The sequence below is a fragment of the Symphalangus syndactylus genome, chromosome 18, assembly GCF_028878055.3.
Source record: "Symphalangus syndactylus isolate Jambi chromosome 18, NHGRI_mSymSyn1-v2.1_pri, whole genome shotgun sequence".
Classification (NCBI taxonomy): Eukaryota; Metazoa; Chordata; class Mammalia; order Primates; family Hylobatidae; genus Symphalangus; species Symphalangus syndactylus.
The window spans coordinates 16,782,064-16,809,560 of record NC_072440.2 but is presented as its reverse complement, the minus strand read 5'-3'; the positions used below and the strand labels follow the sequence as shown (position 1 = coordinate 16,809,560).

General features: G+C 48.1%; 1 protein-coding gene across 11 annotated transcripts in view; it reads right to left on the bottom strand.

The window, feature by feature from the left end:
* The window catches only part of PACSIN2 (protein kinase C and casein kinase substrate in neurons 2), a 145,195-nt gene that overhangs the window by 41,729 nt on the left and 75,969 nt on the right, over window positions 1–27,497 (bottom strand). For 9 of the 11 annotated variants that reach the window (XM_055252553.2, XM_055252558.2, XM_055252551.2 and 6 more), the window contains exon 2: window positions 2,565–2,701. In XM_055252553.2, coding sequence (XP_055108528.1) covers window positions 2,565–2,624 — 60 coding nt within the window. In that variant the 5' untranslated portion in view covers window positions 2,625–2,701. Of the gene's footprint in view, window positions 1–2,564; window positions 2,702–22,666; window positions 22,850–27,497 lie in introns of those variants that run through there. The other 2 variants (XM_063622965.1, XM_063622969.1) reach the window with 2 other exon arrangements.

The following is a 27,497-nucleotide window of genomic DNA, read 5'->3' as shown; positions in this document are numbered from 1 at the left end:
CAGTGTTCCAGGGGCACCTTCAAACCACGTCGTGTAACTGCTGGTCCTGCTTCATCTAGTTTCACAGCCAACCTCCTGCCATGCTGTGAGATGTGGCTGGTGACCTGTTTGACTGTCACTGCTCCTGTCACTCTTGCTGTCTTATGTGAAATATTTCCCAGGCAGATGTGCCTCTCTGGCTGCTGAAATTTGAGCTAGGTGCCCCCCTCACCCCTCCAGAAGGATGCCAGCCGAGGGGTGGCAGCAGAGAGGACCTGCATGCTCTGTGCCTTTCCACATTTACTTCTGCTGTGGCAGAAGCCAGCTCCTGGAGGGCAGGGACTCAGTCTGTCACATCCCTTGCCTAGCACACTATAGGTACTCAGTTAACACATAATTTTTTTTTCTTTGAGACAGGGTCTCGCTCTGTCGCCCAGGCTGGAGTGCAGAGGCGCTATCTCGGCTCACTGCAAGCTCCGCCTCCTGGGTTCACGCCATTCTCCTGCCTCAGCCTCCCGAGTAGCTGGGACTACAGGTGCTCGCCACCACGCCCGGCTAATTTTTTGTATTTTTTAGGAGAGACGGGGTTTCACCGTGTTATCCAGGATGGTCTCCATCTCCTGACCTCGTGATCCACCCGCCTCGGCCTCCCAAAGTGCTGGGATTACAGGCGTGACCCACTGCGCCCGGCCAACACATAATTTTAACAAACGGTATTCAGCTAAAATTCGATGATGTTTTGTCCAATACATAGGGGAAAAGTGTGTTGATAGAATTTTGAGCTCCTTGCCCATCTTTCTTTTAAACTTGGGTACCTGTGATCACTTGTCTATATCACAATATGTATCACTGTGATCATTTGTTTATAAAATGACTTCATGCTAGTCCCCAGCAAACACCAGGGCATCACCCTCATCTCTTCTACCACTGGAGCCTCCTGTGTCACAGAAGCACCCATATGGGTGCTGCCATCCATGTTCTTATCTTATCCTGGCAGCCCCCCTTAGAGGTCAACAGTATCCCCTACTTCACAGATGAAGATCACGAGGCCCAGATCAGTTGAGCAACTTGCCCAAGGTCACACAGCTAGCAACAGCACAGCTGGGATCAGAGCTCAGAGTTTTCGGTTTTTTTTTTTTTTTTTTTGAGACGGAGTTTCGCTCTTGTTGCCCAGGCTGGAGTGCAATGGTGCGATCCCGGCTCACTGCAACCTCCGCCTCCTGGGTTCTAGTGATTCTCCTGCCTCAGCCTCCCAAGTAGCTGGGATTACAGGCATGCACCACCATGCCCGGCTAATTTTTTGTATTTTTAGTAGAGACAGGGTTTCTCCATGTTGGTCAGGCTGGTCTTGAACTCCCAACCTCAGGTGATCCGCCCGCCTCAGCCTCCCAAAGTACTGGCATTACAGGCATAAGCCACCACGACCGGCTCAGAGCTCAGAGTTTTCTAACTGCAAAGCCTCTCTCTTTTTTTTCTTTTTTGAGACAGAGTCTTGCTCTGTTGCCCAGGCTGGAGTGCAGTGGCGTGGTCTCAGATCACTGCAACCTCCACCTCCCAGGTTCAAGCAATTCCCCTGCCTCAGCCTCCCAAATAGCTGGGGTTACAGGTGCCTACCACCACGCCCAGCTAATTTTTCGTATTTTTAGTAGAGATGGGGTTTCACCATGTTGGCCAGGCTGGTCTTGAACTCCTGACCTCATAATCCACCCGCCTTGGCCTCCCAAAGTGCTGGGGTTACAGACATGAGCCACTGCGCCCGGCTATGCAAAGCCTCTTTCCATGAAGGCCAGGAAAGCTCCAGGGGTTTTGCCACAAGGACAACATTACACCAAAAATTGACTTCCTATAGTCTCAGCTACTCAGTAGGCTGAGGTGGGAGGATGGCTTGCGCCCAGGAGATCAAGGCTTCAGTGAGCCATGATGGTGCCACTGCACTCCAGCCTGCGCTCGCGAGACCTCAACTGTTAAAAAAAAAAAACAAACAAAAAAAAAACAGATGGACTTTCCATTAATTAGTGGGCAGGAAAAGTAAGTGGGACTCAGGAACAATGCCCTCCGCCCCCACAAAAAAAACAAAAATAATCTAATCAGGAAGAGGGCCACTCACGGGTACAGACTGGCGGCAGATGCTCCAACAAGTTTGAAGGCATTTGGCCCTCTGGCCACTTACCTGTGCTGTCCAGCATGATGTCAAATCACAGCCCTCCTTGTTTCTACATAAAACTCAACAGTAAAGTGCCTCGTAGGATAAGCTGAGCAATTAGTGTCTGTCTCTCCCACTCACACCATGGCAAACATAAAAAGGTGATCGCCAAGACCTTTCATAAACATCCCTAACCTCTTTAAGTATCAGCCTTTCCTGGCAAGGTAAGTTCACTGCCTTCGATGATGGCTAAGGCATACCTGAACTGCATAAAAACAAGTGTCCACACCTTTTCTGCTGCTATCTAGGTCTGACTACAAATGAGTAGCTGGTTTGGGAGTATGTTCACCTCATTTCCCAACCTCCATCAAAAAAACCAAAGGGGCTGCCAGACACTATTGGCCTGGCCACTTCATTCACTAGAAGAAAGCAGGTGCATTACCTCCCAGAAGCTGTCGCTGGACACTTCTACTCCAACGGAATCATCATACGTGACAGACATTTCTTCAAAGGCTGCGGGAGCAGCAAAGTATACTTAGTCAGGGGTCAACTTCGAACGCTCAAAATCTGTAGACAAACCTATAAAAGAAAAACATATATCATGTGGTTTTTAAATTTCCAAGGTAAAGAAACAAGTCATCTCTATTTCACAACTTCCCGTTTCTAATCACTGCCTTCAGTACGGGGCAGTCTATAACATTTCCTTTAAGTGGCAGAAAGCCAGTAGACTCTAACCAATTCTGGGTGCATATGTGTACATCTGTGTGTGTGAATGGTGGGTGGTGGGGAGGGGGGGGCGGTGCATGTGCATAAAAGCAGGCAGAGTCCCTGGATCTCTGGGCTTGCCCATCTTGGCCTACTCTACCTAACCGGTAGGGCTAGGACCTGGGATGAAACGTGAGTAGAGGTAATCGCACCTTTGACACCCAACTCCCCTCTCCAGAGTGTCTACCATATTCCACTTGTGTTGAGCACTGTCCCCACTCAACTGCACCTTTACTGACTCAGCCACTGAAGCCCCAAATTCAGACCAGTTTGTTCTGCCACTGTCTGTGTGTGGCTCAGCTGGAAAGCTAAATGGATCACTTCTGAGTAACAGATTCAGCAATCTACAATCCAGGCAAGGGTAAAGGCGGCAATTATTTCCCCTGTTGGAGGGAAGAAACTGAAGGACTCCCATAAGCACAAACCACACCTTGCTAGTGTGACGACCTGTCCACAGTCGAGATGAAACAGTCTGAATTTTTGGTAAAAAGGTGACCCCACCTTTCTTTACCTTACCCTGTGTTCAGATCACACAGCCAGAGATCCAAGACCTTCTTCACTGCCACAGTCAACAGTCTAAAGCCTTAGCTTAGCAACAGGAAGGGGTGAGACAGAGTGGCCAACTTGTTTTGAGCACCAACAAGGTGCAAGACTTTGTTCTAGGTCCTCTTCCATATGTTATCACATGAATCTTCATGATTCTCTGTGAGACAGCCTGGAATTGGAGCAAGAAACACAGACTCCAGAGTCAGACTGCCTAGGCTTGAATCCCAGACCCATTACTTATGAGCTGGGCAACAGTGGGCAAGTTACCTATCCTCTCTGTGCCTCGCTTGCCTTATCTGTAAAAGAGAGACAATAGGCCAGGCACCGTGGCTCATGCCTGTAATGCCAGCACTTTGGGAGGCCAGGGCGGGCGGATCACCTGAGGTCAGGAGTTCAAGACCAGCCTGACCAAGACGGAGAAACTCCATCTCTACTAAAAATACAAAATTAGCCAAGCGTGGTGGCACGTGCCTGTAATCCCAGCTGCTCAGGAGGCTGAGGCAGAAGAATCGCTTGAACCTGGGAGGTGGAGGTTGCGGTGAGCCAAGATCGTGCCATTGCACTCCAGCCTGGGCAACAAGAGCAAAACTGTCTCAAAAAAAAAAAAAAAAGAGACACACTAATGGAACCTACAACACAGAATTGCTGCAAGTCAAATATATACAAGAGCTTAGAACAATACTTGGCCCTTAGTAAGTGCTACGAACTTACTAGGTACTGTTATATACCCTTAGTAAGTGCTACGAACATGGTAAATAATGAATTATTGCTGCCACTATTATTATTACATAGTAATTATCATTACTATCATTACTTCTGTCTCTATTTTAAAGTCAAGAAAATTGATGTTCAGTAATTTGCCCACAGTTGTCCAAGTAATGGCTGGTGGAGACTAGTATTTGACACCAGCGCTGCCTGCTTGGTAGGGTAATATTCTCTCCATTACACCAAGATGTTTTCCAAAACCAATCTCAAAGTTAAGTAAATCAGGCTTCCTACAACCTAAAATTGGATTGCTAATTAAAAGGGCTTAATGTGGTGGATTGCAGAGCTCCTAAAGGTAAACACACTGCTGTGCAGCAACAGAGACAAAGTCCACAACAGATAACGGTACTTCAAAGCCAAGTCCTCCAAAGACATTGCCGCTGTGAGGAGACAGTTGCAGGACTAAGATGCATGCACGCTCCTAACCAGGCTCTCACGGAGAGAACTCCAGCGAGGAGTTCTCCCACGCTGGTTAGGGCTCTGCTCCATAATCATAGGGGCAGCGTGTCATTTGAACCACTAGGATTCACAGAGGCTGGACAGGCCACCTGGCCTGGGCCCTGATGCCACCTCTCGCAGCAATTCTTTTTTTTTTTTTTTTTTTTTTCTTTAGGTGGAATCTGGCTCTGTTGCCCGGGCTGGAGTGCAGTAGTGCAATCTCAGCTCACTGAAACCTCTGCTTCCCAGGTTCAAGCAACTCTAGTGCCTCAGCCTCCCCAGTAGCTGGGATTACAGGCATGTGGCACCATGCTCAGCTAATTTTTGTATTTTTTAGTAGAGATGGGGTTTCCACCATGTTGGCCAGGCTGGTCTCAAACTCCTGACCTCAAGTGATCCACCCATCCTGCCCTCCTGATTACAGGTGGGATTACAGGTGTGAGCCTTTTTTCTACGGAATCCTATGCTACTAGCCAGGGCCCTCCTGGAGTCGCCTCACCCCATGTTTCAGCAGGAGAAAGTTTTCTACCCAGAGCAGCTGGTCTCTGCTCTAGGCTTCTCAGGGAATAGCAGGGCTTTGGGCTCAGGTGAGTCTCAAAGTGGCCCAATCAAGCCGCCAGCTGGGCTGCCTGGCCAGCCATGGGAGCAGCTGCAGGGAAGAGCAGGCCCCTGCTCCGGACTGAGAGGCAGCTTGACACCTGAGCCACTTGGGCAGAAGAATTCAGATTCTGTCTGGATGCAGCTGTGGTCTTGACACAGTGCTGCACAAGATTGATTGATTGACTGACTGGTAGTTGGCTGATTGACAAAGTGTCTTGTCTGTCATCCAAGCTGGAGTGCAGTGGCATGATCACAGCTCAGTGCAGCCTCCAACTCATGGATCCTCTCCTCCTCCTCCTGAGTAGCTGGGACTATAGGCACGTGCTGCCAGGCCCAGCTAGTTAAAAAAAATTTTTTTATGTGGCAACTGGGGTCTCACTGTTGCCCAGGCTGGTCTCAAACTCCTGGGCTCAAGCAATCCTCCTGTCTTGGCCTCCCAAATTGCTGAGATTACATGTATGAGCCACCACATCGGGCCTAAGATTTAAGAGCCCACTAAGTGCCAGGAGCCAAGGAGAGGCTCAGCACAGTGGGCAGCCTTCAGGAGTAAGAGCCTGAATCACTGAGGAGAGAGGTAATATAACCAAGATTCTGGGTCTGCCAAGGGCATCAGACAGGACATATGCTCTTAGCTGACCAAAAGGAACAAGGAGCAACCAGCAAGGGGAAGAGACATTCTCCGGTCACATGGTGGCAGAGCTGGGAAAGGCCCATACTTATTCACTTTCCTTCTGTCTGGGACCAGGATCTCATCATAGCACTGCACTCAGCAACAGTGACATCCTGTAGAATGCCTTCAGGTGCAATGAGGGACAAGCGTACCCCATGGGCATCCCCTGTGGCCACAGCTCTATCTGTAATGACATCAGCTCAACTATCCCCATGTGCATTACTTAAGAGTTCATCTTAATGCTCAGCCAGCTGCTCCCTGCCACAAATCTGTCACCTTCCAACTTAGACATTCTTCAAGATTATACACATCTTTATTAATTTAAGTAAAACAGAATTAGGAAGACAAATCTCTTTTTATAAAATGCACAAGGCATTTCAGACCCAACACAAATGACTTTAGGAAGCTCTGCACCACCACTTCAGTTCTTGAGCTGGAATAATTCACAATCAACTACACTTTCATCTGAACCCTCTAAGCACATCTTATACAAGGTCTCATTGAACTGCGCAGTGAGAATCTAGCAAAGATATCCGAAGCCCTAAGGGGACACTGAGGCAAGGTATAGAAAACCCAAAGAGACAGAGACTGTGAGGGGAAGAAATGAAAGTCTCCTGCCCAAAGAGTCAGTGAGGTAATACAGACAAGGTGCCTATGGGGAAGGCCTGGGACGGTGGAAGGCGGGAAATCCGAGCTCTACCACTGGCCAGCTGCGTGACTGCAGAAAGCCATGTCATTTCTCTGAACCCCAGTTCCTGAGCTGTGCTTTACCAGGTTTCAGTGAAGGTTAAATGAGATGAAGGTCTCAGTGCCCCCAGGTCACAGGCCATGGCACAGCCTACCTCAATGGGAGCATTGTTCTTGGCCTGCACCCTGGGCTTCAAAGTGTCCTTGCTACTTCCTTCAGCTCCACAGTCACAAGGAATGCAGGTAAAGGGGAGGGCCTGGGGGACAAGAATCTGTACCACAAAGAAAACCCAAATGATAGTACAACCGTGGCCAATCTGAGAACTCATTTCTGATGTTCACAGAGCAACAACCTGGGGTGGGGGTGGGGGTGGGGGGTGGGGAAGGGGGTGCCTTGAGTGCAGGCACCGAGCTGAGTTCTCAATGACAACTCCTAAGTCCCCGCTCTCCTGACCCTGCTCCGGGACATGAGCAGCAGGGGCCCTGTCCAACCGCCTCACCCCTCCCACGGCGCCCCGCACCAGCCTCGGCGTATGGGACTCTCCTGGCTCCCTGCTCTCACCCTGATGAGCCTCCCTTTCCTCCCCCAACCGCTTGCACACCTGGCAGTCCGCTCTATGGCTCCTCCCATCCCTCCCAGCACTGATCTCTGGAACTCCCATGACCTCAAACGTCATCCATGTGCAGGGACACACCAGCAGCTCTCAAGAGGCAACCTCTCAGCCCAATAAGAAGGCGATTTCTTCCCAGGCATGGAGAAGGCCCAGCAGTGACGAAGTCACCTGGCATACACCTGACACCCTAAAAGTGATAGCCATTGTTCCGAGAATCGCCACAGCAAGCCACCCAAAGGTACTGGGAAATGTTGGTGACTGGGGCTGGGTTTGATTTTTGTTTTCCTGTCATTGTTGCTACTGGGATAAGCACTTTTGGTGAGGCTGCCACCTACCACTGTGACCTTGCCACCAGCCCTCCCTTCTTCAACAGCAAAGAAACCAGTCATACCCACCCCTATGGTGACTCCTCATGTGCCAGACACTGCGCCCCATGCGCTACACGCGTGCACTCCATTTAGTCCTAACAACTCTATGGGGTAGCGGTTTTGCCATGGGTATTGTCAAAGCAAGGAACCTGGGGCATAGAAAGGGTTAGGAGCTTACCCGAGCAGAGGAGTTGAGACCTTAATAAAGGCAGGCCGACAGCAGTCATGCTCTTAACCACTGATCTTAACCACCTCAGTGCTGAATTCAAATCTTCCAGAACATACAACATGAAAAACTAAATATGGGTCAGACATGGTGGCTCATGCCTGTAATTCCAGCACTTTGAGAGGCCAAGGCAGGAGGAATGCCTAAGCCCAGGAGCTCAAGACCAGCCTGGGCAACACAGTGAGATCCCATCTCTACAAAAAGTAGAAAATAAAAAAAATTAGCCAAGCATGGTGGCACGCACCTGTGGTCCCAGCTACTCGGGAGGCTGAGGTGAGAGGATTGCTTGAGCCCAGCAGGTCAAGGCTGCAGTGAGCTATTATTGTGCCACAGCACTCCTGCCTGGGCAACAGAGCAAGACCCTATCTCAAAAAAACCAGCCAAACAAAAAAAAGTGAACATGCACTGCTCTGCGCTGTGCTGTGATGAACTACTGCTACAGTCCTATTTCCAGGCACAGTCTGTCGATCTTGGCCTTTCAGGTGGTGTTAGTAAGCCACGGTGGTTTAATCTGCATTTCCCTCACTGATTGGTGCTCTGTGCCCTTTTCTTTTTAAGAGATGGGATCTCACTATGTCGCCCAGACTGGCCTTGAACTCCTGGGCTCAAGGGATCCTCCTGCCTCAGCCTCCCAAGTAGCTAGGACTACAGGGTGCGTGCCACTGCCTGGCTGTGCCCTATCTTTTTATGCCTTAATGGTGCCATTTGTTGCATGGGAACACTCAGTCCCATAGCAACTGTATTTAAATATAATGTTTACTGTACCAATACTACCCCCACTTGCCTGGCAGAATTGTGGTGAGGGTCAACTGAGAAGGATGTGAAAATGCTTTGTAAAGTAAAAATGTCCTTTGCAGGTATCAGTTGCTACGGTGGGCATGACCCCATCCTGAGTAGGAACCAGCTGCAGACCAGGGCCACTGCAGATAGGCCACACCCTAGAACAGCCATGCTTAACCTCACAGGGAGTCCAAGGAGCTAGAAGCGCTGCCTCATGGCACCATGCAGTGTTCAAAAGCTATTTGACGACTGAATTACCTCCCCCAAAGACACCTCTCTTGCCTGGAGTCTGCCGTGTTTGCATCAAATCAAGCAAGACTGCTTTACCCAGATGCAGTTCTGCCACTCCACCCGGGAGTCCAGGCTACGAATTTTCTATAGGTGGGATAAACCACCATCCAAGCAGCTACCAGCTTCTCAGTACCTCTTAGCACCAACAGGTGGGTTAGGTAAGCGTCAGATATATTATTTTTGTACCTCAAAAATCCTATAAAAGATGTATTATTGTCTCCATTTGATGAAAAGGCAACCAAGATACAGATAACTCAAATCACTGGTCAAAGACCCACAGCTCCTAAGTGCTAGGCTGGGACTCAACCCAGACCATTGGACTCCACGCTGCCCAACTCCAACAAGACACCACATGCCCAGCTACCAGGCATTTCCAGAATCCGGCAATCCCTGGCAGCGAACAGAAGAAAGGGCAGGAGGATTATCCAGAGTCCCACCACCTGCCAGGCAGCCTGGAGCCTCAGGGCTTCCGCACTGACCCCAATCTCTACCACATCCCCAAAGGCGCTGGGCCTGTCAGGAAGTACTACTCAGAATTTTTTTTTGACACACACGTCCTTAACCATAAAAATGAATCTGCTTGCAGCACCCTCTCAGCTGAAGAAACACATAAGCTGAGGAGACTGAGAGGCTTCTGAGAGCGATTGTTTCTTCAAAAGGAGGTCAGGTAGGGCATGTTTCCTGGCTCTGCTTCATTCATTCTTCCAGATTGAGCCGACTACAATGACCTTTACCATACCTGTGCACAAGTATGGGACAAGCTGCTCTCTAATGCCAAACAGTGCTGGAGCCTTTGGAAATCAATTAATGCAAAAAATATATAAAATGTGTATTTAATAATTAATTGGGGGCTTCTCATCTGGAAGGTAAAGTTCCTGGGAAGAGAGTGTGATATTGAGTTGAAAATGAGTCTCAGCTCTACCTCTGTAATTCAGCTATTTGTCCCCTCTGAGAGCCACTGTCCTTGTCTGTAAGGCAGTACAACATGGGCTCTCATTACCTCCCAGGGTATTAAGACGCTCCGGGCGACAGCTGTGAAATAATTTTGAGAAAGTGCAAAGTGACAGACAAATGAGTCATCCCTGGTCTTTCCAACGACAGGGACTCATCTGGCACTTCTTTTGTATATTTCAGACTGTCTGGCACCCAGTGGTTGACTGATTATTTCTTCCTAAAGAAACTGAACTCAGGCTGAGCGCAGTGGCTCACGCCTGTAATTCCAGCACTTCGGAAGGCTGAGGCAGGCAGATCACAAGGTCAGGAGTTCAAGACCAGCCTGGCCAACATGGTGAAACTGTGTCTCTACTAAAAATACAAAAATTAGCTGGGTGTGGTAGCACATGCCTGTAATCTCAGCTACTCAGGAGGCTGAGGCAGGAGAATCACTTGAACCCGGGAAGTTGAGGTTGCAGTGAGCCAAGATTACACCACTGTACTCCAGCCTGGGTGACAGAGCAAGAATCCGTCTCAAAAAAAAAAAAAAAAAAAAAAGAAAGAAAAAGAAAAAGAAACTGAGCTCAGCCAGGCACAGTGGTTCACGCCTGGAAATCTCAACACTTTGAAAGGCCAAAGCAGGTGGATCACTTGAGGCCAGCCTGGGCAACACAGTGAGACCACCATCTCTTAAAAAAAAAAAAAAAAAAGAAAAAGAAAAAAGAAAAATTAGCCAGGGGTAGTGGTACACACCTGTAGTCCCAGCCACTCAAGAAGCTGAGGTGGGAGGATCACTTGAGCCCAGGAGCTGGAGGCTGCAGTGAGCTACGATCATACTGCTGCACTCCAGGCTGGGCGACAGAGTGAGACCTGGTCTCTAAAAGAACTTTAAAAATTAAAAATAAGAAAAAATCTAAAAAAGAAAAAAAGAAACTGAGCTCCAATACCGGAATTCAATGCTGAATGAGTTCTGTGAACTCTGAACAAGGGCTACATATGAGGGAGACTGTTCCTGCACACACTCCAGACCTGAACTCACTCTCACGGGCTACCCTGGGTGCCATGCAAGATGAATCAGAAGCATGCCATCCGAATTCCAACAAGTGATTTTGGAATAAACTTTCAGGATGGGGTGGTGTGTGCTGAGTTATTCTGGATTCTTTCCCATCACAATGGCAAAAACATGTAAGAAAATATGTTTCCCATGTAGTTCCTCTGAATTTGTTTCTTTCCCAAAATAATGACATTACAGCATGGCTATTTTAGTGTCTTTTTTTTGGAAAGAAACAAATTCAAGGGAGGCAAACATACCTCCTTCTCCTTCCTCCCAAAGGCCCGCTGAATTAAGAGGTGGAAGCTGTAACAACGCAGAAACAAGGCCGCGCTGCCCATGGTGGAGGACATGCTGGAAGAGAGCAGCCAGGTATGCATCGGGAGAAGAAAACCACCTAAAAACGCCAGTGCTGGAGACAGGCCTTGGCAGGGTAGGAACACCAAACTCCGGGTTGAGAAATCAAAGTTGTGAGTGGCAGGGGTGAGGGTCAATTATCATGAATTATCACAGTCTTTTTTTTTTTTTTTTTTTGAGACAGAGTCTCAGTCTGCTGCCCAGGCTGAAGTGCAGTGGTGTGATCACAGCTCACTGCAGCCTCAACCTCCTCGGCTCAAGTGATCCTCCCACCTCGGCCTCCCCAGTAGCTAGAACCACAGGCAAGCGCTACCATGCCCAGCTAATTTTTGTATTTCCAGAACAGACGGGGTTTCGGCATATTGCCCAAGCTGGTCTTGAACTCCTGTGATCCACTGTGCCTGGCCCAGGGTCATTTTTAAAAATGTATTTGGGCCAGATGCGGTGGCTCACGCCTGTAATCCCAGCACTTTGGGAGGCCCAGAAGGGCAGATCACAAGGTCAGGAGATAGAGACCATCCTGGCTAACACGGTGAAACCCCATCTCTACTAAAAATACAAAAAGTTCGCCGGGCGTGGTGGCACGTGCCTGTAGTTCTAGCTGCTCGGGAGGCTGAGGCAGGAGAATCATTTGAACCCAGGAGGCGGAGATTGCAGTGAGCCGAGATGGCGTCACTGCACTCCAGCCTGGGCAACAGGGTGAGACTCTGTCTCAAAAACAAAAAAAAAAGCTGCATTTGGAGCCAAGCCATCAAGTACAGATGACTTTCAGGGAAACCCACCTGGGGCATTGCCCAGCCTCTTACAGAGATGTGGCCACTCTCCCATTTAGGGGAAGGGCCAAGAGGGAACCAGCTCAGCTTTCTATGCCATCAGCCCTGTCCTTTCATAAAATTCAAACTGACATCAGGGGAAAACAAATACTTGAGGGAACAAGAGAGAAATTCTAATGAAATCTGATGAGAATTCTTGGAGACACTCAAGGGTTATGTACCCGTAAAACACAAACAGGCTGCTATGAAAAGGGAGCAATCAGGAACCAGAAAATAGCTTTTCTAACTTTTGGAAACTTCATTTAGAAGCTTTTTTTTTTTTTTTTTTTTTTGAGACAGAGTCTCACTCTGTCATTGCCCAGGCTGGAGTACAATGGTGCAATCTCAGCTCACTGCAACCTCTGTCTCCTGGGTTCAGGCAATTCTCCTGCCTCAGCCTCCCGAGTAGCTGGGATTACAGGCGCCCACCACGATGCCGGGCTAATTTTTGTATTTTTAGTAGAGACGGGGTTTCCCATGTTGGCCAGGCTGGTCTCCAACTCCTGAACTCAGGTGATCCACCTGCCTCAGCCTCCCAAAGTGCTGGGATTACAGGTGTGAGCCACCAAACCCTTTTGTTCTAAGGGGCACTTCTCAGGAATCTGGAAATCTGGGAATGACTGAGGTATTGAAACGGTTCCAGATCTCAGATTCCAGTGACTTCTGCCAACAATGTATGTAAGTACAGTGAGTCAGAGCCATTCCTTAGATGGTGTGCAGAGTCTCAGAGGTTAACAGAGGTTGCCAAGGTGCCCGTGGCACAGGCTGGAAGGTGGCATAACCTCCTTCCTCCCCTTTGGGCTTGATAACAGCTATCAGGTAAACAAATGATGTATTACATAAGGACACCCAGCTCCCCCTTAATACCCTTAATTTATTCCACAACTAGACAAAAGAACAGGTCATTTTTTAGGCCAAATGGCTATTTTCATAAAGCAAGAACATTCTGAGTAAAAAGACCATGTTGCTCATCTCTCCTGAAAGCTGGCCTTGGGAGAAAGCCCCCCTGCCCCGCTCTAATCCTCTAACTGCAGAGGTAGGCAAAGGTGGACATCCTCACTGCCACAGCCCGAGCACACGCGGCTGGCCGGGTTCTGGCTGCTCCACAGGCCTTGCGCTGAGCACAGGCTGACCTGCAGCTCGTTTCCTCTTCATTTTCTGGGGGGAGATTCTTCAGTGGTTGGGAAATGATGATTTATTCTAAGCCACTGTTTGGGCCCAAGGTGAGAGGATTCTTTGACAAGGGACATATTTACCATTTGAACATCTACCATGTGCCAGGCACTCTTCTAAGCTCAGGGAGGGGCAGTGAACAAGGCAGACTGGGTCCCTGCCCTCCTGAGGCTGACATCTTACTAGGGCAGACTGGCACACAGCAAAGTAAAAACAGCTATATGGTGTGAAAAGCACCAGGACACAGAGAAGTAGGGCACTCTAAAAGACCTGGGGGTGGGGGCGGGCTTACTGAGACAGAATGCGACCTGAGGGCTGCATGAAGATGGACAGCGGGCATGAGAAGGACAGGGGAGGGGTCTTTCCGGCAGAGGCAGAGGGGGTGAGTGTTGTGGCTGTCCCAGCACCCAACAAAGCGGAAGCTCACATGCTTCTGTGGGGCAGGGTGCACTTTAGAAAGGACTAATCTGGCATCATAGATAAGCTGCATGGTAACTAGGAGTTTTGTACCCGTGCTACTGGTTTTAAAAATGAGAACATATTCATTTCATAATTGGCCACAGAACTGTAGCTGTATGTATTGCTGCATGCCTTCTCAATGCATGATATATTTAACAATCCGACTTCAGTCTATTCTCAACACGGTGACCCTCTCAAAATGCAAGGCAGACCACATTGCTGGTTTTAAGCCCCTTGTGCAGAGTAAAAGCCCAGGTCTTCCTGGCCCACAGGCCTGCATCTGCTCACCTCCACTAAGCTACTTCGTCTTCAACTATTTCTTCTGAGACAGAGTTTTGCTCTGTTGCCCAGGCTAGAGTGCAGTGGCGCGATCTCGGCTCACTGCAGGCTCCGCCTCCCAGGTTCACGCCATTCTCCTGCCTCAGCCTTCCGAGTAGCTGGGACTACAGGCGCCCGCCACCACGCCCAGCTAATTTTTTGTATTTTTAGTAGAGACGGGGTTTCACCATGTCAGCCAGGATGGTCTCGATCTCCTGACCTCGTGATCCGCCCGCCTCGGCCTACCAAAGTGCTGGGATTACAGGCGTGAGCCACTGCGCCTGGCCTCAACTATTTCTTCTAAAAGTTTATCTTGACTGGGCATGGTGGCTCATGCCTGTAATCCTAGCACTTTGAGAAGCTGAGGCGGGAGGTCTGCTTGAAGCCAAGAATTCAAGACCAGCCTAGGCAAGATGGTGAGATCCCATCTCTAAAATAAATTAAAAAATAAAATTAGCCAGGTGTGGCAGTGCATACCTGTAGTCCCAGCTACACAGGGGGCTGAGGCAGGAGGACTGCTTGAGCCCAGGAATTTGAGGCAGCAGTGAGTTATGATTGTGCCACTGCACTTCAATCTGGGTGACTAAAGTGAGACCTGGTCTCTTTAAAAAAAAAAAAAACCCCTGGAGAATACCCGACTTTGTTTCATGAATGGCCCCATACTGGAAGGAAGGGAGGTTCCCACAAGACCCCCCACCCCCAGCTTTAGGGAGCGGGGGAGGTCCATGAGCACCTCCTGGACCGGCCTTGCCTCCAAAAAGCCAAGGAGATGACCAGACCCCCTGCATCTCTCCACCGTCAGTGCCACTATCACCTCTTTGTGTGGCTGCAGTCGTCTTCCCCCTAACAGGGCTCCCAGCTTCCCACAGTAACTCAGTGTTTTGTATCTGTGCTACTGTTTTTAAAAATTAGAACACATTAATTTCATACTTGTACATAGAACTGTAGCTGTATGCACTGTTGCATGCCTTCTCAATGCATGATATATTTAACAATCTGACTTCAGTCCACTCTGAACACAGTGACCCTCTCAAAATGCAAGGCAGACCACACTGCTGCTCTTAAGCCCCCCATGCAGAGCAAAAGCCCAGGTCCTCCCAGCCTGCATCTGCTCACTTCCACTGAGCTACTTCATCCTCAGACCCTGCTCTCCAACCCACCACCACTGCTGTCCACCCTACACCAAGCTCCACTCGGCTCCTCTGCTGGTCCGGGCACTGCCAGGCACAGTGAATGTGCTCATCTCCTCCCTGAAATGGTCTCCCTCCTACCCCACAGGCCTGTATCAGCCCCCACCCCAGTGAGGTTTTTTTCTTTTTCTTTTTCTTTTTTTTTTGACACAGAGTCTAGCTCTGTCGCCCAGGCTGGAGCGCAGTGGCGCAATCTCAGCTCACTGCAAGCTCTGCCTCCTGGGTACATGCCATTCTCCTGCCTCAGCCTCCTGAATAGCTGGAACTACAGGTGCCTGCCACTACGCCCAGCTAATTTTTTATATTTTTGGTAGAGACGGGGTTTCACCTGTGTTAGCCAGGATGCTCTCGCTCTCCTGACCTTGTGATCCGCCCGCCTTGGCCTCCCAAAGTGCTGGGATTACAGGCGTGAGCCACCACGCCCGGCCCCAGTGAGGTCTTTTCTAACCCTGCCCCAGCCCCCTCAGACCCCCTCCCTGCTTTATTTTTCTCTCCCAAGCACTTACCACCTCCTGACAAGCTACATAATTTACTTAACTGTTTTATTTCTTGTCTGTCTGACCCTCTAAAAAGTCAGCTCTAGGGCCAGGGCGGTGGCTCATGTCTGTAATCCCAGCACTTTGGGAGGCCGAGGCGGGCAGATCACTTGAGGTCAGGAGTTTGAGACCAGCCTGGCCAACATGGTGAAACCCCATTTCTACTAAAAATACAAAAATTAGCTGTGTATGGTGGCGCATGCCTGTAGTTCCAGCTACTTGGGAAGCTGAGGCATGAGAATCACTTGAACCTGGGAGGGAGAGGTTGCAGTGAGCCGAGATCGCGCCATAGCACTCCAGCCTGGGCGACAGAGCAAGACTGTCTTTAAAAAAAAAAAAAAAGTATCAGCTCTAGGAGGGCAGGGACATTTGTCGGTTGTGATCACTGCTATAGCCCCAGCATCCAGTGTCAAACACAAAGCAGTCACTCTGTAAATTGCTGGATGAATTCAGGACAAGAAAAGTCGAAGAGCCTGGGTAATTTTGATTCATGGAGACTGAGGATTCAAAGATGGAAAATAATGAGAGCATTTATATGAAGGTGCTATAACTCTAATGGTTAGAATTCTTTTGTAAACACTACTGCACATGTTAATCTAAACCACACATGGGTTTAGCAACCACGGTTGGGGGGGTGTGGTTCAACCCTGCCTGTCTACCACCAGCCTCACGGGAGGCCCTCCTGCTGCCTGACAACCCAGCTGGGGCCTGTGGGCCCCTGGGCCCTCTATGTTGCCAGCCTTGGCTCATCTCGGGCTATTCATGTATGTCCAGTCAGTCTCCTGGAAGAATGGGGTCTCCTGCTTGTCTCTACCACCCAGGTCACCCCCTATAAGCCACTGGGTGCTCAGGCAGTAAGGCCCACATTAAGACAGTGCCTTGCACCATTAGCAAAGCTGGGACTTTTTTAAGAGCTCAACTATCTGGCACAGCTCATTTTGTTTCCAATGATTTCATCTGGAAAAGTGAACATTCCTCAAAGGAAGAGATAAGAGATCAGCAAATAAAGTGACTTGTATCTCTCTGGAACATGGTGTAGTACATTGGATTCAACAAGAGAAAACAGCTTGTGCACTGCAAGATGCTTGGACTTAAAGGCTGGCCCCTCCCTCAAGGGAATCACACTGAGGCCTAGAGCTCAGCAGGTCCTAGGCCCTCCGGAAGCACCCATCGGCCTGGGCAGGGTGGGGCAGAACACACTCAAAGGTGCTTCCAGAGATTAAGAAAACAGCCAGCATCTCCAGGCAGACACAACTCACTGTTGCTATAGAAACCATCACCTGAAAACCAGAGGATTTCAAACCACCTCATGGCACAGAACTATCCACTGCAAACTGAAGAAAAACAGTGGGAGGAAGGGGAATCTTAGGAACTCCGCTAGGACACAGAACCACTTCAAAGTAACACAGCACAGACTCTCCAATATCTCTGTTAAGAAGAAAAGAGAAAAAGGGGGGAAAACACATCTTGTTTCACTCAACACGACAGACCAGCCCTCTTCTTCCCACAGGAAAAGAAAAATCATCCTGGAGCTGAGTGCACCTGTGGTCCCAGCTCCTCAGGAGGCTGAGGTGGGAGGACTGCTTGAGCCTAGGAGTCCCAGGCTGCAGTCAGCTATGATCACGCCTGTGAACAGCCACTGCACTCCTGCCTGGGCAACACAGAGAGACCCTACCTCTTAAAAAAAACGCTTGGAGGAGGTTAACGAAAAACAAACAACAGAGCAACCCCAGTGCAGTTCTTCTGCTTACCACACCTGGCTGGGCTCCTCGGCAGCTCTGAAGCTCACGATTCCTGTTCAGGAGAATCTCTGGCTCTGCTCTTTCCACCCTCCCCACACTGCCAAACCCATGATGATTTTAAGTCCAAATGTTGGCTAGCACAGAGCTGTCAAGGCCAACAGGGGCTCCTCATGGTCAGTTCTGTCCCACCAGCCTCTGCTCTCCTCCTTTAGCCCTTGCTTCTCCCGTCATCTATGGCCTGATTTCACTGTCCTTGCAGCCAACAAGCCATCCTGTGGTCTGCTTTCCTCAGCTGCATAAGCAGCATTTCTCCCTGTTGTGTGGGCATCTTCCAGTCACTTTTTTTTTTTTTTTTTTTTTTTTTTGAGACAGAGTCTCGCTCTGTTGCCCAGACTGGAGTGCAGTGGCACGATCTTAGCTAACTGCAACCTCTGCCCCCCTGAGTTCAAGCAACTTTCATGTCTCAGCTTCCCAAATAGCTGGGACTACAGGTGCCCACCACCATGCCCAGCTAATTTTTAAAAATATTTTTAGTAGAGACAGGGTTTTGCCATGTTGGCCAGGCTGGTCTTGAACTTCTGGCCTCAAGTGATCCACCCATCTTGGCCTCCCAAAGTGCTGGGATTACAGGCGTGAGCTACTGTGCCTGGCCCCAGTCTTTTTTTATTATTGTTATTGTTATTTAGTTAGTTATTTTTGAGACTGAGTTTTGCTCTTCTTGCCTAGGTTGGAGCGCAATGGTGTGATCTTGGCTCACTGCAACCTCCGCCTCCCAGGTTCAAGCGATTCTCCTGCCTCAGCCTCCCAAGTAGCTGGGATTACAAGCATGCGCCACCACACCTGGCTAATTTTGTGTTTTTAGTAGAGATGGGGTTTCGCCATGTTGGTCAGGCTGGTCTCGAATTCCCGACCTCAGGTGATCTGCCTGCCTCGGCCTCCCAAAGTGCTGTGATTACAGGCGTGAGCCACCATGCCCGGCCCCAGTCATTTTTAATGGCTGTAAAACATCATGTCATGGTCCCATACTCCACTGAGCCGAGCCCTCATGTCCAGATGTTTGGGTTTTCAGGTAGTCCCCAGGCGGAGCCCAGGTTGGGGATGTCATGGCATATGCAGTTTCCACTTCTGTCCCACTGTTTCCTTGGGGCTCTCTAGCTCACACATTCCAAAGAGAGTTGATGAACCTCTGGATACAGTTTAAAGAGCAAGATTTCAATCTGATGTCCTCAATCTACACTTAAGGGGCAAACCATAAACCCTTGAGAAAGGACAGGAACACACCCAGAGAGGTATAGGGGGAAAACGGCCCAAAGAAACACCTTGGCTAAAAAATGTTGCTGCCTCTGAAGTCCTTAAAGTGATTCACTGTCTCTTCACGTGCTGAATCTGAGAGTGCTGTAGGTGATGAAATATCACCTGACATCTTACACATGCAGCAGAAATGGACAGAAGAAGGAAAGAAAAGAAGGCGTTCACATAAAACAAGACTTCAGTTGTTGTGGAGGCAGGTGAGCCTCACATAGCTTCTAATTTCACGCATCAGAGTACAGAAATCAGGTGGGTTTTGTTTTTATTTTTAAGAAACTTCAAATACATAAGCCTCATTTGTGAAATTTTAGATGTGAAACTCCTTTAATATATAAGTTGTCAGAGTGTTTCATCGGTCCTGATGGACTGATGCTCATTAAACTCAGTAGATGGTGTTAATGTCTGAAGACAATGAAGTACACCCCAAAATGGTGGTGGAGGCACTTGCAGGTAATCAGGCTGGTGAAGGGAATCACTGGGTATACCCTACCTGGAACATCAAATTTAAGGAAAAATACACACAAATACATATACCTCTACACAAACAAAATCAATAAAGCTACACTGAACATTTCATTTTTGATAATTCTGAAGTCATTTTTTACACTTACAAAGGGCTCTCAGTGCCAAAATTTAGAAGCCTCATCCCAAATTTGCCATTAAGCAGCAATGGGACATTGGGCAAGTCCCTTATCTTCTCAGCATCCAACTGCTTTCACATGAAAAGAAGAGAGTGGGATTGAACAAGCTCTTAGAGTTCTCTGAGTTTAAAATGTTTTAAGAGAGCCTCCTATAAGCAGGAGATTATGGAAGAATATACGTGAATTAAAGACGAGTAATTTTAAGAGTGGGTATGTGCAGTGAGCATGGCTGCAAAGATCCTCCCTACTTCATCAGATCCAGGCCTGATGGCCGCCCTGTACAACTATACACTCACCAGGACCCCAATGTCCAGGTTTGAGCTCATTATCAGGGTCTCACTGTGAAACAAGCCACAGTCAGCATAAAGAAAGTCCATGCTTCCCAAGCACATCCACATCACATAAATTACTTACAATGTTGGTAACACAAGGTCTCATCTATGCTACAAGTCCTGCCCATACACAGAGGCTAAAATTTAAAGGAAAAGTCAACAGCAATTAATATTTGTATCTTGCAAAACCAGTAAAAAGTGCTCTGACTCTGGGTCCCAGGACTTCTCACTGAAGACGCTGTCAGTGGCTTCTGAGAATTGAAACACAGTGACAGCACTGGGCTCAGTGGACTGTGAAATATTCAGTGGGAGTGGCGTGCCTACGAACGGCTTGATCCTGCTTCCAAAGTACAGGCAAAAGAATGAGTATCTCAGAACTCCAAAACGATCCTGTCTGGTTTCTTTCCAGGTTCTTTTGTTCACCTTTTAGAATGGATGTCATACTCATCACACAGCTGGGGACATCTTTCCAATTGTGTGACGTCTGCTCTAGAATGATGGTCTACTTCAACTCGGACAAGGCAGGAGAGTGACCTGCCATCCGGGGCTCCAAACAGAGCCCTGCCCTTTCAAGTCTTCATACCTCCCTTCACAGTATCCTTCTCCCTCAAACAGCCTCCCAGATGACTGTCGAGATACTAATTATTCTTTAAGATCAAGATCAGATGCCACCTCTTTCATAAAGCCTTCCTTTATTCCCAAATGTCAGCTCTGCTGCCTGGCCTGCCTGTGTTCCTCTCACACAGGGCTCCTTCCCTTCAACCTCAGATGGAGGGCGGTCATCCAGGCATCTGCTCTCCCAAGAGAACTAAGATCCTTGAGGGCAGGAACCACATGGAGTTTATTTTTGTGTCCCAATCCTAGCACAAAGTTCGCTGTGTTAAATATGAATGCCATGCTTTTCTCATCGTGAACCATGAGGTGACTTGGGAACAGAGCCATGCACAAAACGAGACAGAGGAAGTCTGGGTCTCTGACAGTGTGGTGTGCCCACCAGCCATGCCACCTCTGGACTCTGCAGATGAGAGGAATAAACTTCTCTTTAAGCCACTATTATTTTGAGGGTCTCTGTGACTTGCAGCCTAACTCATACACTTTCCTGCTACCCGTGCTCTCTGCCCCAATTCCACAGCCAGAACATGCAGCAGCACCAGGACCTCTGGGTTTGGGCCCTGGACACACTCAGCACCTTTGTCTCAGCTCTCAGACCTTCTCTGGACCCTCCTGTCCTCATGTCTCACGCAGAGCCTAGCATGGATGAGGCAACACTCAATCCTGACCCAAGAAGTACATGGATACCCACGTTCACACCACATAAACGAGGGAAAACATTATTCAATAAACGAATTTTGAAAATGATTGTTTTTTAAATTAATCGAAATGTTTCTAAAATGCATTTGGAAGTATGAAAGTAGGTCATTTTGAAATAACAAAAGGCACTCTCATAAAAAGCAAAAATACCTCCACGGTTTTGGTTATCCAATTTCTCAATCTGGTTTGGGTCAGTGGGAAAATTTAAGAATTAAAAAATGAAAGTTTTTGACAGTTCAAGTTCAAAAGTAAATTTATAGATGAAGAAACAGAGGCATAAGAGTGTTTAAATAACTTGCCCAAGTCACACAACTAGTAAGTGGCAGAGCTAGGATTCAAACCTACACCAGGTGCTCCAGAGCCTCCCTGAGCCACCAGGCCGTGCTGCCTCCTGCATGAGACACAGGCAACAAAAGGCACCAAGGAAAGGCAGAGGCAAGTCACATGTGGGTGACTCTGAATAGTGACAGGCTGGATGCTAAGGGAGGCAGCATGCCAACCCGGGTCCAACAAGAGTAGAATGTTGACAGGAATTCTTTCATTCACACACTCATTCACTCGGTGTTCACTGCATGCCCATTCCAGAAGCCTTCCTGCTCAAGCAGCTCAAGGTGTTGAGAGAGGCAGGCACATAACTCACACCTGCCTTGTTCACAGTTGTATCCCACGGCTGGGCACAGCACCTGGCTTACACGAGGCAATGAAATGTGAGAAGCAGCAATGAATGAATCCTAGCCTTGCTGCAAACCAGCTGGGTAACCAGGGGCATGTTACTTAACCTTCCAGAACCTTAGTTTCCTCATCTAGAAAACAAAACTAACACTGCCTACCACTCCTTGGGATTGTTGGAGGATTGAAGTAGCTGCTTTCCACCCAGGGAAGTGAGGAAATGGCTTCCAAGCCAGCGACACCAAGGTGAACCTTAGATGGGAATGGGGCAGGTGCAGAGTGGGAGAGGCAGGAGGTGTCCAAGACAGAAGAGACCTTAGGTGATGGGAGGGTAGTGGAGGAACAAAGTCAGTGTCAGTGGGACCAGCCAGCGTTCAGAGGGCTCCACAAAGCCGATGCCTGCCCTGAAACAAGAACAGCGAGGAAGGAAGGAGGAACTGATATATTTCTACACAGAAATCCCCATGTGGTTTAAACGTGATGAGTTTCTCATAATGTGTAATCTTCCAGCTGCTGGCTAGGCTGAGAACTATTTTACACACTATTAATAGTTACATTTTTTAATTTAACAGAGCCATGCAGAGATCACGTTGTTATTATTACGGTTAACAACCAGGGTATATTCACTTACACAATCCCTCTCTTCCAAAACAGCCCAGAAAATGTCACAAACCCCCCAATTGTAAGGAACACAGGTGATATTAATAACTCTAAATTTTCAAAGCTAAAATGAAAACGTTTAATGTTTTCCCATGGAAACTCAACGTGAAAGAGAACAGAGAATCTACCCTCACTTCCAGTTTCTAGCCTCTTCAGGGCAATCTTTGTAAATACTCAAATCATGTCACTTCCCTTCTCTACACTATCACATCACTTCAACCCTAACTCCTCTGCTGTACTGCAAATCCCGTCATGACCCGGCCCCTGCCTGCCATTCCACCCATTGCCCCACTATCCTTTACCTGCTGGCCCTTCTCTGTCCCAGCACAGGATCTTCTCTCTGTTTCTTCAACACAATAAGCTCATCCCTGCCTCAGAGCCTTTGCACATGCTGTTCCCTCTGCCAGGAATGTCCTTCCCTGAGACAAGCGTATGGCCGACTCCCTCACACCATGTGGGGCATCCCTTAGAGAATCTAGCCACACCTCCCACCACCACCAACTCTAGCCTGTTACCTTCTATTCTAACTCTTTTATATTTCCTCAAAGCACATACCACTACCTCAGTTTTTACCTGTGTACAGTCTGCTTTCCCCTCTAGACAGTAAATTCCACAGGCGTGTCTCACATATGACAACAGGTGCTTTCTAATATTTGTTGAAATTGACAGCGACACACTTGGGGATCTTTACAAGTGAAATGGTGGGAGAGTAAAGTGTTGACTTGATAAAAGGATATCAAATAAGACCTTTAGGATAATGTACTATTGTTATCAATTTTACTCACGAAGACCATATACTGACATATCTTGGATTACACAGGAGAGAATAAAGATTAGTTACTCGGATTATTAACTACAAATGTTTATTGAGCTGAGAGCAAAACAATTTTTTGATGATTCTTAAAAAGTCAATTCTAAAAAAAAAAAAAAAGGAAAAAGCCAATTCTTTCACAATGGCCAGCTTGTAGAGCCACTAAGTCAGAAGCACTTCCCACCTGGAGCCTCCTGGGCAGCCCCCAGGACACCCCTCTGTCCACATGCCACTAGAAGTCCACACTTTTATTTTGCTTTTGATCTTCAAAAAGGGGTCCTCTCTGAATCAGAGGAACCAACTGTGTTAGGAGACAAAAGGTCTAGTCAGTTACGCAGCACTTTAAATTCTCAAGTTATCAAGAGTTGCTGTATCATTGAATCAGCATTTATATTTACAGTAGAATTTGAAAACACCTGGCAAAGCCAAGTTCCCACAATTAAGTCCAAAGCACATATTCAGAACCTAGTCTATCATTATCTTTATGTGTCAGAGGAAAACCTTGTTATCCCTGAAAAGTTGAGGTCTAAGACTTTAAGAGATTGGAAACAAACTATCTCTATGGTTCCATATACCTCCCCAACTTTCCTTAAATCCTGAACAACTCTTTAAGAAATATATATTTCTCAAAGCAATGAGATGTAGAAAGGTACCTCTCTGAATAATCCTGCATGCCTGGAGGGCAGGCAAAGCCGACTTCGCCAGTGACTGCCAAGCCCAGCATTGTTTTTCTCTGGACTGCAGATTCTCAAAACAAGAGACCTGCCCAAAGTGGAAGCCTCAATTCAAGTCCAAAAATAAATGACAAAATAAATAAGAGCAACAGAACACACCCATCTTCATGTTTGAGGGGACCAAAGAACCAAGGGTGGTCTGTTAGATGTCTAGACCAAAACGTACAACACCAACTCCTCCTAAGCAAAAGGAGCAGCCTGTCCATCCTATACTCTCAACCGTGGCGCCTAAAGGGGAAGTGGCTCCACACAGATGACATCGGTCCACCCACTCAAACCCCGATAGGGGCCCTCGCAGCCCCCACATCCACTGCACTGTCCTTCACAGAACCAGATCCTCTCTCTTCCCAGCATCTGCAAGTGGCAGAAACAACGGACTTTTCCCATTTGGAGAAAAATGCTATTGCAGCTGGAGAAACATTCTTGGAGATTATGAATAAGATATTCTGATTGTAAGGAATTGTAAATGTGATGCTGAAGTGTGTGAAAGTATGAACAAGCAGACGAGGAAATATTATGGCGCCATGGTAACAGAAACCATGGAAGAAACTCCAGTTCACAGAACTGTTTAAAAATAAACCGGATACTCAAATACCAGTGAAAAGCTATAATGACTCACACTGTTCTCCTCAAATACTCACAAGAACAGCCAGTTCTTTAACACACTTGTCTTCCAGGCTTTTTCCCCATTGGAGAAATGTGAGACAAAGAGAGTAAAAAGAAGCTTTGAAATTTTCTCTAATTTTACCAGCAAGTTGATCTGAATAAGAACTTATATGTTTTAGAGTTGAGATGGGAGTATGGAAACGTGCAGAGAGCACTGAGGCTTTGAATAAAAACCACACTAAATTAAAAACATACAACCGAGGCTCAGAGTGTGCTCAACTGTGTGCCCAAATATCAGTCAATTTGGTAAAGAGCTACAGCACAGTTTCTATGGGAAACGCAAGACCTTCAAGGCACTGTGTGTGTGCAGATCGCCTTTTCCCTTCTTGGCTTGTGTGTACACCCCCTTCTTTGGGCCCTGCCTCAGCTGCACATCCTCCAACTACACTTACACACCTTTCAATGTGGCAGCTGCACACGGAACACCTCCTGGGGCCTCCCCACTCTGGCTTCCCAGCCTGCCCAGCAGCCTTGCCCCTCATGGGCTGGCCCTGATAGCCACACGTGCAGCACACTGCCACCTGAGACTGCTGCCTTCCTGGTCAACTCCCACCTACTCTGCAAGGCCCAGTTTGAGTGTCACCTCCTCCAAGAAGCCCCCCACCATTCTAGTGACCCTTTGCCCGCCACTGTCCCATTATAGTTCCTCTATGGTGCCATTATTTGGCCCCCATTCCTCTGTCCCCAACCAAGTTGTTAACCCTGGTAGATCAGATCATACTCGAGTCACCTGCCTTCCCTAGTGCCTATCAGGGTACCCACAGCTCCTCAGTGAGGATCACTGAAAGAAAAAATGGAGCCAGGGCATGGATTTCTTTTCTTTTTTTTCCTCTTTCTTTTCTTTCCTTTCCTTTCTTTTTTCCTTTCCTTTTCCCTTTCCCTTTCCTTACCTTCCTTTTTTTCTTTTTCTTTTTTTTGAGACAGAGTTTCGCTTTATCGCCCAGGCTGGAGTGCAGTGGCACAATCTTGGCTCACTGCAAGCTCCACCGCCCAGGTTCACGCCATTCTCCTTCCTCAGCCTCCTGAGTAGCTGGGACTACAGGTGCAAGCCATCGCGCCCGGCTAATTTTTTTTTTTTTTTTTTTTGTATTTTCAGTAGAGTCGGAGTTTCACTGTGTTAGCCAGGATGGTCTCGATCTCCTGACCTCGTGATCTGCCCGTCTTGGCCTCCCAAAGTGCTGGCATTACAGGCGTGAGCCACCATGCCCAGCCCAGGGCACGGATTTTTTAGGAAACCTCAGAGTCCAGCAGTGTCTGTGCCATATTCCTGATTATCCAGGACCTGCCTCCTCCCTGTTCCCCTTTCCCCTGCCCTAACTTACCATTTCTCTCCTTTTCCCATGGAGGGGGAGAAAAAAAGAAGACTCTCCTGCACAGACTGCCCCTCTTCCACATGTGCGGAGACCTACTGTGGACACAGACTCATGGTCTTGTCTAGAGTCAGAGCACCAGAAAATCTTGTTTCCACATAAGCTTTGCCACCAGCTGGTGAGCAGTTTCAATGAAGTAACTGTACTTAGGCAACACTGAAAATGGACTTCGTGAGGGATGATTTTTCAATCTTCTGAACACAAATTATTCATCAAGTCCTGTAATCACTGAGATTTCAATTTGGCTTGTTACCAAAATCCCAAATACTGAATTCAAGGAAAAAGTGTTTCCACAGAGACAAGGTCAGCCTGAGAACAGGTTCACGGGCCAGACACTGAAACACACTGGTCCCAAGGGAACACAGGTGGCCCCCACAAGCAGCACCCTCAGAAAGCATGAGACCTGGAGAGCTCAGAGAGTCCCAGGCATCCCAGGGGCTCCATGGCACCCCTGAGAGATGACCTAGCCATCAAGTCTTAACCAGCCACGTTACCCAGGTACACTCGATCACTTCATTCTTCCTGTTGAAAACTACAGAATTCCAGCCGGGCACAGTGGCTCACGCCTGTAATCCCAGCACTCTGGGAGGCTGAGGCGGGTGGATCACAAGGTCAGGAGATTGAGACCATCCTGGCTAATACAGTGAAACCCCGTCTCTACTAAAAAAAATACAAAAAATTAGCCGAGCATGGTGGCGGGTGCCTGTAGTCCCAGCTACTCGGGAGGCAGAGGCAGGAGAATGGCGTGAACCCGGGAGGCAGAGCTTGCAGTGAGCCAAGATCGTGCTACTGCACTCCAGCCTGGGCGGCAGAGCGAGACTCCACCTCAAAAAAAAAAAAAAAAAAAAAAAAAACTTACAGAATTCCGCTCATGAAACAGGCATGACAATGCACACCCTGTGACTTCTGAGGATTCACTTAGATCATGCGGGGAAATACCTGTCTCTCATCTGGCAAACAATCCATGTTGGTTCCCTTCCCTGGCTCCAGTATCAGTGGAAGGAGATGGAGCAGAATGACCCCAGACTTAGCACAAGACTCCTCCCCTCTGACCTTCAGTTCCCTTGTTCATAGAGCAGGTGATCTTTAAGTCCTATGAAGACTCAAACATTCTAAGGGGACATGAAGCATAGGCAAAGGCAAAGGATGGACTGATTTAAGTGAAAATACGTAGTATGCATTTTGTATCAAAGCAAAAAAAGAAAAAATATTTTTACATATATCAAAGCAGAAATAAAGATGGGGTTATGGCTGGGCATGGTGGCTCACGCCTGTAATCTCAGCACTCTGGAAGGTCCAAGTGAGTGGATCACCTAAGATCAGGGGTTCGAGACCAGCCTGGCCAACATGGTGAAACCCCATCTCCACTAAAACTACAAAAATTAGCCAGGTGTGGCAGCACACATCTGCAATTCCAGCTACTCAGGAGACTGAGGCAAGAGAATCACCTGAACCCGTGAGACGGAGGTTGCAGTGAGCCAAGATCATGCCATAGCACTCCAGCCTGGGCAACGCAGCAAGACTCTGCCTCAAAAAAGGGGCGGGGGCAGGG